Source organism: Mesocricetus auratus, unplaced genomic scaffold, assembly GCF_017639785.1.
Source record: "Mesocricetus auratus isolate SY011 unplaced genomic scaffold, BCM_Maur_2.0 Super-Scaffold_100048, whole genome shotgun sequence".
NCBI classification, from domain to species: domain Eukaryota; kingdom Metazoa; phylum Chordata; class Mammalia; order Rodentia; family Cricetidae; genus Mesocricetus; species Mesocricetus auratus.
In genome coordinates this window covers 6,626,010-6,638,169 of record NW_024429225.1, presented here as the reverse complement: position 1 = coordinate 6,638,169, position 12,160 = coordinate 6,626,010, and the positions used below count along the sequence as shown (strand labels likewise).

General features: G+C 48.9%; 1 protein-coding gene across 6 annotated transcripts in view; it reads right to left on the bottom strand.

Moving 5' to 3' along the window:
- Samd4a (sterile alpha motif domain containing 4A) overlaps nt 1-12,160 on the bottom strand; it is a 215,120-nt gene that overhangs the window by 31,932 nt on the left and 171,028 nt on the right. For 5 of the 6 annotated variants that reach the window (XM_040735733.1, XM_040735732.1, XM_005085801.4 and 2 more), the window contains 3 exons: nt 9,995-10,104; nt 7,472-7,558; nt 581-899 (listed from right to left, as the gene is read on the bottom strand). In XM_040735733.1, coding sequence (XP_040591667.1) covers nt 581-899; nt 7,472-7,558; nt 9,995-10,104 — 516 coding nt within the window. Of the gene's footprint in view, nt 1-580; nt 900-5,375; nt 5,483-7,471; nt 7,559-9,994; nt 10,105-12,160 lie in introns of those variants that run through there. The other variant, XM_040735736.1, reaches the window with a different exon arrangement.

The window sequence follows — 12,160 nt, the reverse complement described above, 5'->3', positions numbered from 1 at the left end:
GGTCTCCTGGTAACTATGGGGGTGGGAGGCAGAGAGGCATTTCTCTTCTCTGAAACGGGGTATTCAGGGTTCTCCTAAGTCACCTAGGAGGACCGCGGGTGTACCAGCCTTTGGTACACAAGAATTATTAAGCAACCACAGGCCAACGGCCCAAGGCTACCAGAGCATCCGATGAGGAAGATGGCAGGTGAAGGGGGTGTGAATAGAGCAGCTTTGCTCTACGAGTTGTCCAGGCATGTCCACTCTGACTGAATTACCAGGTGACTGGGAAGCCCCAGAGCATGGGGACTCTGCCACTGCTGCCTTGGAAGGCGTCAGTGGTTGGATGGGGTTTTGTACTCTGGAGTATCATTTCCTGTGTCTGTCCCACCTTCTTCCCGGAAGGTTCGAAGCCCAATAGGTGCCATACCGGAAGGGCTTAACATGGTAGAGGGGTCCACAGGCTGGACTGAGACCTCCCATGGGAAAACCTCTTGCTTCTCTAGGGGTGCTAATGTCACTTATGGGGACAGGAAGTGCATTTAGCTCTCCCCCAGGACTCTTGGCTCTGGCTAGGGCTCCCAGAGAGAACAAACAGTACCTTTCCCCATGACTCGTGTGAATTGCCCGGGGAGGTCCCCCTCTGGCAGAGGGGCAACAGCCAGCTCCCCATCGCAGCTGCTCAGCTGGGGTGGTTGCAGCCCACCGCTGGCGCCAGCTGAGGCGCTGGCTGTGACGCTGTTGGCCACCGTGGCACCGTCTTTGCAGTCGGTGCTAGGATTCTCCGGGCCCATCAGCGAAGGCTCGTGGCGGCGCGCCTCAGGCGTGGTCCTGGGAGAGCTATAGGCCTTGATGGGCGTCAGGATCATCTGATGCAGCTCCTGGAGGGGGGTGCGCAGGCTGCCCCCTTCGATGATGTCCTGGATTAGAGAGAGGGGACTTCAGCGAGTTCCAGGGCTACTGTCCCCCTCCAGGCCCCTGCTCCCTGCTCCCAGAGATGTCCCCATACAGGGCAGTGCAGGGCAGCCGGAATTCATCATAAATGAGGACTCAAGGAACTTTTTAGCAGGGGAGAGATGGCTTTTAGAAGAAGTCTGAAGAAAAACATGTTTAACGTATAACAGAGCTGATGGACATACAGTCGTATGTGATACACACATGCCTGAGGCTCCGCAGATGCTAAGAGGATCTGAATCCAGATCCCAGTGCCCATGTAAAGACTGGTCTCAGCAGTGCACACCTGTAATCCCAGGATTGGTGAGAGACAGGCTCCCTAAACAGCTGGCCTAGCAGAATCAGTTAGCTCTGGGTCAAAACATGAATAAAACAGAGTGAGGAAGATACCTGAGGCCAGCTGTCAATCTGGTCTATCCCCCCACACATGCACGGATGCTCACACACACACACACACACACACACACACACACACACACACACACACACACGCACATTACTTGAGTGCATTCCCATGTATACACTCACAAACATAGGTTACTTTGTGCAAACATTTTAATATTCTGGGCATTACTTATTAGAAAAAGAAATCAAAGTGGGTTCCGGTAGGGATGGTGGGATTTGGACAAGCCTAGCTGGCTTGGCTCCTGGCTAGGGTCATCCTGGTGGGAGGGGTAGGACGGCCCCTTGTCACCATTACCATGTAGCTCCCAATACTCATGCAGTTCTGCTTGATTCTCTCTGGGACCTAGAAGGGACACTGCCTTCCAGGGCCCTGATTACAAACGAAGCACTTAATATCCCGAGAGCCCAGATTAGCGAGAACATGATTTAAAAAGCTTGACACACAAAAGCCCAAAGCATTTCTAAGATACTCTTGTGCCAAGAAAACGGCTTGATGGTGTTAATGAATGCAGACTTGAGGAACACAAGTACTTCTGACCCCAGCCTTCCCAATCAGTGGGCCGGACAAAGGACAGCCATCAGTGACAGGCGTGAGGTGCGCCCCAGCTCTGAAAGGCAGCGGACACCAAGCCAAGCTCTTTCACTGGCGGAAGGCGGCTCTTTGGGTGGGCTGTGTGTGTGGAAACGGAGCAAGAATCGCTATTTGGCCTAGTTGCCACAAGCTTTATTTACGGAGGAAGTGAAATTCTAACTGGCCAACTAGAAATATGCTAACCCTGCTCAGAGCCACGTATAGTTTAAGGTGAGGAGAAAGTCTACCTGCCTCTGCTCCCCAACCCTTGGTTTCTGGATACCAGTTCTCCAGCCTTGGCCTGAATCACACAGTCGTGGACAGCACCGCCTAGGACAGGGCATCCATTTGCCTCTGAGAAGAGGGCTTCAGGGGCGAGTCAGCCTCCTTGACTGTGAAAACCGTGGTGTGAGGGAGCAGGGGACCCTCAGCCTGTGCTCTTCACTGTTCCCGACCTCCCCTGGGCATCAGCATGGAGCTGACATCCCCGCCTTGGGCCTTGACTTGATCTGAGCAAGGGGCCAGGCCGGGGAAAGCACACTGGCTAAATTAGCCGTGCTCAAAAATTAGCCGTGCTCAAAGATAACCTACTCCTTCCTCTCTCGAGACAACCACCCAAGAGGCGCTTGTACTGCAAAGACTTCAAGCACCTGCCCAGCACGTCGCTGAAGAGGAGGAGGGGAAAGACAGTGAAGAAACGTGCCTCTGCAAGGGGGGGACAGGTGTGGCGGGCCAGGGGTCACACATATGGTCTCGCCATGCCATCCCAGTGACCAGTGTCACCCAGGTGGGCAAGTGCATCTGAGACGCCGTCAATTGCCACAGAGCCCCTCTGGCTTGCTGCACACGGCTCTGTACTTCACGGTGTGTGCAGGAGGGAGGTCTTGGTTCTACTAAGAGTGAGTCGATGCAGATACATCCTAACTTCAGCTCCTGTGTTCATCTTCTATAGGCGTGGGGAAGCAGCCACACCAAGAAATGAAACCATGAGAAACTGAGGAGATGGCTTTAGTTGGTAAAAGTGCTGGTTTTGAAAGCGGAAGGACCTGTGTGCAGTCCCCAGAACTTACACCAAAAAGTAAATAAAAATAAAAACCCAGGTGTGGTAGTCCATACTCGTGGTCCCAGAACTGAGGAGACAGAGACAGGCAGATCCTTGCGGCTTGCTGGCTGGCTAGCCTAGCCTGTTTGGTGAGTTGCAGGCCAGTGACAGACCCTGCCTCAATGAACTGTGACCATCAGGTGACATTCCTGATCTCAGCTGAGTACCCAGAGTGAGAAGCAAGCCAGGAGTCAGTCTGAATGGAACTCGATCTCGATGTGTTCTCCTTTAGCTGTGGGAATTAATTTTTCACACTGAAAGGTCTCTATTGATCCTTCATGCCTCCCATGTAATCCTACATTCTAAATAAAAAGGCAAAATGAAGCTGTCCAATGACCCTAGCTCACAGCTACCAAGTAAGCATGTGTCTGCAGGCAGGTGACAGGAAGTCAGGCCTATTGGGTGGCACCCCAGAGATATCTCAGGGGACAAGCAGGAATGAAACTACAGTGACATCAGCCTACCACTGGCCTCCAAGGCCTTCAAAGGAGGCTGGTTTGGCATATTTTTTGAGCATATGATAACAAGGTATAAGCCATCTGAAAGAGAGTTTGGGGCAGCCACAATGCTCCAGACATGTCCCTGGCCCCATCTTTCCCTCCAGGTGGAGATAATTTCAAGCTTTCATAATATGTGGGGTTCCTGTTTCTACCTAAATCTGTCCCCTCTCTTCCTCCATCCACCAGTCAGCAGCTGAGCTCAACAGCAGCTGGGTGCTGAGCTATGTTAGAAACATAAAAACAAGTCCTTATCCCTCCCCTGAGAGACTCAATGTTCCTCAGACTCATATGACAAGATAGTATGAGGTCAGGGGCTCAGGGCAGAGTGAGCCCTCTGGGTTTCACAATCTTTCTTTTCTCTTTCCCTCTCTCTCCTCCCCATCCCTGTCCCCACCTGGCGTGGGTGCGTGCGTGCGTGCGTGCGTGTGTGTGCGTGTGTGTGTGTGTGTTTTGCATTACTGGACAAGACCAGCAAACAGTGTGAGGGACAATAGGATGAAAGGAAGTTTGCCAAGAGATGAAGGGAAATGGTTTTCCAGGGCTCACACGAAGCGGCTTGCTAAGGAGGTTAGGCTCCTCTGAGCTCCGTTTTCTCAGAAGAATCCTCTGTCCTGATTGCCTCATGAGGAGGTTGTTGTAGGGCCAGGTGCAAGGGTGTGCACAAAACCTCGCTTGGCTGTATCCATCAAATGTTCCTTGCTAGCATAAGGCATTATTACCTGGAAATACTTATTACTCAATACTACCAAGTTGAGCTACTATTTCTCTGCAGTAGGTCCTAAAAGCAGGGTCACAGATGGCACTCCAAAAGGCCAAGGTCTGGAATGTCTAGAGAAAAGGCATAGACACCTAGAGAAGCAGTTTTCTCTCTGAGTAGGAATGAACAGAACGTGTGTGTGTGTGTGTGTTTGCGCGCGCGCGTGTGTGTGTGTGTGCGCGTGCGCATGAATGCATCTCCCAGCTCTTTGCTCCACATCAAGGTTGTAGGCTCAGACAACGATTCTGTCTCACAACCTGGGGTTGTGCTGAGAAGGAGGGATGATGTATAAAAGCACACGGGGACACTTTCCTTGTTAAATGCTAACACTGGAAAAAATGTCTTCCATTCTGCATTTCCTTTGTCTCCTTTGTCTCCAACGGCTCATGGAGCCCGCGACTCTGTGCTTATGCCTTGTCACACAGTCACGCACCCGGTACCAGGCTTTCTGCTTCGTATCTCTCCCATTCTCCTGAAACCTTTTCTCACCACGACTGTGGTGCCCAGATGACTGCCGGTGCAGAGGGGATGCCCAGTCTTCACAGTGTTCATGGAGCTTGTTGGGAATCTCTGTCTCCCTGTCTGGTCCCTTGAAGCAGGGCTCACAGCTCAGCCTGTCTTACCACAAGGCCCCCTCTGACAGCACCCCTTCAGCTCTTGTCACTCAGCACACACTCTTGGGAACACCCGCGTCCAGTTACTCAGAGTTCACTCACAGCTGAGTCGTGTCTACCATGTCTAGGACTCTAAATATGCTTTCTGGCTACCGTCTTGCCATTTCCACCTTGGTGTCCCACAGCAAACTCAACTCCCTTTCTCCCCAGGCCCCCAATAAGTCCTATGGTTCTGTCCCCAAATGCCACTTCATCTGACCCAAACAATCTAACAACTTTTGGGCTCCCTCTCCATGACTTCTCCATTTCCACCTTCTTTGTGCTGGGGGCGGGCACGTTGCAAGCCCTCAGCAGCATCTACCAAGGTGTCTAGGGAAGTTCTCTCTCTGCCCTCAAGGATGATACCAATCACTCTGAGTTGTGAGCTCAGCAGCTACTACATCTTTCTGTCCTAGCGCACATCCCAAGATGCTCCGGGGTAGGAACCACGTACCACTCACGGTTATCCAGCAAGGATGGGCGAAGGGTATCCTAACATCTGCTTAGCAAGCATGGAGTAACTGAATGGAAGGGCTTGGATCATGCAGCCAGCAGCTTCCACTGATTATGAACTAGCTACGGGCGGGGTCCCAGCTATCTCCTTAGAAATGTGGGTTCTATGTGAGGTAAGAATGCCAGAGGCAGGCAGGGGCATGGTGATGACATTTCCAACAGCGTCATCAGCCAAGGTTGTGAGAATGCCTTAGCTGAATTGCTGGGCCACCACCTGCAGCAGGTGGCTAACAGTCCCCTTCCTACAACAGCAGGAAAGTTTTCTGGGGGTCAGAGGAGAGCGTCAGGGGCTCAGTCCTCAAGGCTGATCTCCTGGAGGGACAGCTGAGCACTCGAGATATAAGCCCACTCCAGGTTAGCTTACACGGTCGTCTGACTGGCATGGCTTTCCCTTCTCTAGGAAGGCAAAGTGAATGAACTTGCTTTCCTCTTGCTCAGTTGCAGCCATTGCACATTTGGCATCTCCGTATCTTTTCCATTTCAGAAGACTGCGGAGGAAGCATTTTTGTGTAGTCAATGTAATTCTAGGTATAATTCTAGGACACAGAATAGCACTGCCTTAACTGATGCTAAGTCAGAAGAAAGTGACCCACCCACCCACCCACACACACACACACACACACACACACACACACACACACACACACACACACACACACACACACACGGCCGTCAGCTCAAGGGTGAAGGCAAGAGGGAGCTGTGCTTCCTCATTCACAGAAGCTATTAATGAATTCCTAAAGGATGTTCCAGAAACGAGAGGGAACGGGCTTACAATATAATCTTCATTCAAAACTCTTTGTGTAGTTTCCAATGGACAACGAGTAAATTGACTTTTTGAATGTTCTCCAAAAGAGAACAGTTTCTTAGATTAAAATAGCTATAGTCACTCTGTTAGACAAGCTGCTTGGCAGAAGAGCTGGCGTAAAATTAAGAACAACACCCAAACCTCAGGTTTTGGTGGAGAGCTTGCATGTAATGTGTAATTCCCTTTGTTTATGGGTATGCTTTCATCAGGGTGTGCATGTGAGCAGCTCCTACATACCTGCTATGAAGAGACTTAAAAACTTTTTCCTGATGCATTTTATATGTCTATTCTCCAATATAAATGATAATACCTCATGGTACATAGTAAATGCAACTTAGCATGGCATCCGTAACAGCCATCACACATATTATCTCCGTGAATAACTTTAAAAATTCCCACTCCATTAAAATGCTTGCTTTAGGAACTTGCTGGAACCCTGACTTGCTTAGTGCTCCTTCCCTTCCCCAGGGCTCCCCGGGTCTACTAAGAGATTCACATTCACAATTTACAGTTTGTGTCGGCAGCTAGTGGGACGCCAGGCATCTGTAAGCAGGTAGCATCACAAACAAGGAACTTTTGCTAGTCTGCAGGCGTCTTTTGTTTCACGAGAAAAATCAGCGCAGAAAGGAACTTAGAATCCCGACTCACTTGTCACTCCAGCTTGACGTCGGGATTCACAGTTGCAGTTTGTTTTTTGATGCTGCATGTTTTTGTGGTGGTGGCCATCTGACTCATGGATATGCATCCTGCTGTTAAGTCCAAGTCTGAAGTCAACTGTATCTGTGCCAGTACTTTCAATGACCCCCTTCCTGGAACCTGAAGTCTACCTGTCTATGTCTGTCACTCCTGGATGACTTTCTCTAAACCAGACGCCGAGGGTAGGTAGCAGGAATAGGCACGTTAGCATTTCCTGTGCTACTGTGTCAGCGCCAGCCTTTACTGTACCCCACCAGGCACCCCACCAGGCTCTGGGGCTGCCTACAAGGCAGAGGTGACGGATGCGCCGAGAGAGCACCGGCTTCACTTCACTCCAGGCAAGGCTCGGTAAGTCACTGGCGGCTTGGGCCCAGAGTAATTAGTTCATCACAACATCAGGACCCAAGGAAGCATGAATAACCAGGGAGTCACGTGGTACTCTAGGGTCTAATAAGTGACAGTAAACCAAGTTTCTTTGGTCTATGTTTCCAGGAAGAAGGTGGCAATGTCCCCTGAGCCAGTTGCTCACTTACCCTTTCCAAAGACTTCAGCAGATTTTGTCTTTCTTTGAGCTTCTGAATACTGATTACAATTTTGTGTCTTGCACCTTTGGTAACATTCTGTAATTGAACGCAAAAAAATTTTTTTTCAGAACATTTCATTTTCAAGAATCAGCTTAGAGACTCTCAGGGGCTATGTATTGTTTTGTCTTTTTTGTTCCTACATGTTCACAGGCTGGCCAATATGCATTTCTCTCTTGTGGATACCACTGTCTTAAACCTCTCCTCAGTAAATGTACTGACTCCATCTGGCTGCAAGCTCACCCACGACCTTTAGGACAGAGAGGTATAGAATAGCCGACTAGCCCACCCAACATGAGATTTCTTCACCATCTTAAGAGAGAGTGTGTGTGTGTGTGTGTGTGTGTGCGTGCGTGTGTGTGTGCGTGCGCGCACGCAATAATTCAGACACTCCTGTCCCCATATTACTTCAGTCCCTCTTGTTTTCCTGGAGACCCCATTTTCTTGTTCGTGTGTGTGTGTGTGTGTGTGTGTGTGTGTGTGTGTGTGTGTGTGTGTGTGCGCGCGCGCGCATGCGTGCTCGCACGGTAGTTCAGACACTCCTGTCCTCGTATTACTTCAGTCCCTCTTGGTTTCCTGGAGACCGTCCTTCCTTGTTCTCTGCTTTCTCAACGCTTTCCTAACCCTGCACATCTGCAGAAGCCATGAAGCCCAGTGCTGCCCACATGCACCACCGCACAGGGAATTCCTGTGAAATTTGCAACCTTCCCTTTTCTTCCCATTATTAAGAGTGGAATTCACTTCACTCCAGGTAAATGTGCGGAGTTGTGGATTTTATTTTAAACTGGCCGCAGCAGTTAGTGAGACGGTTTCATTATTGCCTTGTTGATGATAGATACTGCACATTTCCCAGGAAAGGGACCTTTTCCTAACCAGGTCTCTAAGGCAAATTTCTGGGGATCTCTGTTCTGGTGCAACCATTCTATAATTCCTCCTAACCAATAGAGGGACAAGAGGGACAGTGGCATCTCCTCTGGAAGCACTGGGGATGTATCTCCATGTAGCTGCAGTTTTCAGATCAAATGAATTCAATTATTTTGAAAAGCTTGTGTCAGGCTCTCACACTGCCCTCTATGTCAATTCTTTCCTTTTTCTTTCTTTCTACTTTCTTTCTTTCTTTCTTTCTTTCTTTCTTTCTTTCTTTCTTTCTTTCTTGTTGAACAACTGATGACTTGGATTCTCAACTTTGACCTAAACACAAATTGCTCTTTGAAATAGTTCCCAGCAACCCCTGGGATCCAAGAAGTGGTGGGAGAAATGTTAGGAAGTTGAAATTAGTGCTTTTCACTCTCTGAGAATGTCCAGTGACTCCGGGCTTTGTCTCGCTCTCAATACTGGTATTTAGCCAGGCCTGCAGCGGGGGGGGGCAGAGGTACCGAGTAAGCAACGGGAAAGTCAAGGTCGGCAGGGACCAGCCAGACCGCACCTCAGATGCTACAATCTCTCCTTCCTGTAGGAGAAATATTAACTCATTTAGACCACCATTTTCTTCAAATTATTGCTCAAAGGAAACTGGGGTCAATTTGAAACTTGCAAACAGCACCAGGGAAACAAGGGCATCCATTAGATCTGTTGGCTAGAGCCTGGCACGGCAGAGACATTCTTAGTTTCAGGAGCGCCGTTGCCTGGTCTTTGGCATTCACACTTGGGGGAAGAGGCCGAAGAAGGAAAAGGGAATTCTTCCCTCTTATGGCTTCAGAAGGGAATAAACTCTGAGATGTGGACATCTCACCCTCAATCATTGTCCCATGCTATCTGAGGTGGTTAGAAGAAAATATTTTAAACAATTTACTTCAATCTCGACTAAGACCAGCGTGAGTTATTCTGGAAAAGTATGGTAGAGTGTGTGGTGGATATGTGGCTAGATTGGATAAGCCGACCAGGAATCTGTCCTACCCAAACAAGTCCTGGCTTGGTGTAGGGAAGAAAAGAGCCAGAGGCAAAGCTCTTCGGAACACTGATATGATGTCACTTCTAGGCAGTGCCACAGGTCCCTTCTTAGTGTCCAGAACTTCTTTCTTTTAAGATTTATTTTTGTGTATCTGAGCACTCCATCTGAATGTACAACTTTATGTCAGAAGAGGGCATCAGATTCCACTAGAGATGGTTGTGAGCCACCATGCAGTTGCTGGGAATTGAACTCAGGACCTCTGGAAGAACTGTCGGTGCTCTTAACCACTGAGCTATCTCTTTAGCCCCACACCTAGGACTTGTAAGGTATACTTTGATCTGCCTTTTCCTAAAGTCCTCTCCCTTTCATTGCCCTGTGAGTGCCTGATGATTTTTGGCTTCCACTGAACTGCCAAGGCAAGAAGCTAGGTTTACTCACCACAGGGTACCAGGCAGCACCAGACAGTTCCCAAACCCAGGCTAGCTCCTGGGTGGAAAGGTAAGTTACGGGTCCAAACAACGTCTGCTTGGGGTGGAACTTTAAGACCCTGTCTCAGGGAAGGGTCCCCTCAAGCACGCACATACCTGAGCCTCCAGTTGACACTCGGTGAGGGCCATCATCTCCTCATAAGTCATCTGCGAGAACAGGGCAGCGTATTTGTGCAGGCGGAGGCTTTTTAACCACGCTGGGACATCTGTGGCATGACGCAGGGAGAGAAATGAAAGGAGAAAGCAGAGGTGACAAAAGATGGGGGGGATGGGACACAAAGGGGCGAGGGGTGATGGTCAGAGAAAAAAAGAAAAAAGTCACTTAATTTGGGCATCAGGTGATACATCAGAAAGCTTACAGCTGGTCCTGACAACCCACCGGATCCTTTATTCTATCTCAGACCAGACTTGCTAACTTGGGGCTTAAGCATTTCAGGGCAAACAGGAATGCCATATATATATATGGACGGTTTTCTAGGTAGAGTCTTCCATAGTGCCTTTAAAGTTATCAAGGGAGCTCATCGTAATAAAAAAATAATGAAATGCGAAGGGTCACTGCCATAGGTGGGCCATTTCCCTGTTGTCTTGGGAAGAACTGGCATAGAAGGCTGAAAGTAGATACCATAGTCTATACCCGCAGGGCACAGTTTGTTTTTTGAGGCTCAGTGCAGATCTCCATAAGCTAGGCCAGTCTCCTCTAGAAGCAGGAAACATGTGGTGCACCCCAATAACACCCTGTCCCATGCTTCCTCTGCCTCCCGACCTCCCTGGGGGATAAAGGGCACCCGGGACTACAGTGTTGCCACTGCTGCGGGAGAGCGGATGGTCACTTTCTCAAGTTCTGGTATGCATTTGCATGCCAACCCAAGAGATGTCACAACACCGAGCATCCAGACTCTGCCTAGACATTCCAAGGTAATGGGCATTCCAAAGCACACTGAAGCAAAGCCCAAAGTCGGTGTTTTAGAGGTAAGAAAATTACTGGGGTGAACAGCTGCTAACTGAGTCATTGCTTTGCCACTTACACAAAAATAAAGCATTTGCCCAAAGTCTCTCAAGTCAGAACTTTTGAGCCGAGAACTTTGAAATGCTTTTGGAATCACAGATGGCAACATTGTTCCACTAACTGCAGATCACAGAGATAGAATGGGTCAAGAGGGTTCTAGAACCCAGGATTCAGAGTGTCAGTTCTTCCATACATTGTAGCAAATCCTCAGAAGGACTGCAGAGATCACCGGCAGAGAGCTAAGTAAATAGAGATCGCAAGCGTTTTGAGATTCTAAGGCACTGGGTAAGTGTCATTCATACTCTTCATGACATGTCATGAGTCACGTTGGTCAAATACTTTTATACTGTTCATTACAAAGTGTTCCATGGTGAGGCAGTGATGAGCTAGTCACACGTATTCAAGGACAGGTGGAAATTTCCAATTTTTCCAGGTTTAGAGTAGATAACTAGGGCTATTGGAAGACAGTCAACCCTGACATCAGGCTTTGCCTCCCGGGCAAACCAAAGCAAGGCTCAGGGAGTGCCGATGGGCGTGATCTCCTTAGAGCCGGGCAAAGTATGCAATCACCTGCCTGCTGAGGGTACTCCGCAGTAGTGTGAGGACCACAGATGTGGGATTTCTGAGAATTAGAATTGAACATCCAATTCAGAACAGACTTCGTTGTCTCAGACCACTTGATTCTGTGTTTGGAAGTCCTTCAGTCTACTGTGACAAAAGAGAGTCCCTCTGGGACCATCATTAACTGCGCTCAGACAAGGCTTCTCCAGGTGCACAGTACTAACTCCTAACACATTCCTCAGTGCACACCACCCCTGGGTCATGATTTCAGACAATACCAAGCCAGGAGTCTTGTACTTTTCCTGATAGAACATCCTAGAGCTATTTCACCAGAGTTCATTCTCCACCCCATACTTGCTTTTGCTGAAACAACACTAACACTTCTGCAGACAGGGGTAACCATGGGTCGATATGAGTAGCCATGTTAACTACATCTCTATTGTTTTGATGGGCTACATGCCATCAATTGGTCCCCTGGCTTTGTGTTTGCCATTCATATCTTTGAAAAGTCCCAAATCATTGCTCAGAAAACACAACAGTCATGATTCAGGGAAGTCTGGGTATTCAGTGTTACACTTGGACACGATTCACCACAAAAGAGGATGGAGCAATTCCATGAACCTTTTTTTTCTTTTTTTAAACCAAGTGCCCTAAAGTTTAGTCATGCAAAATCCACTGACGGTAAGACGAACAAA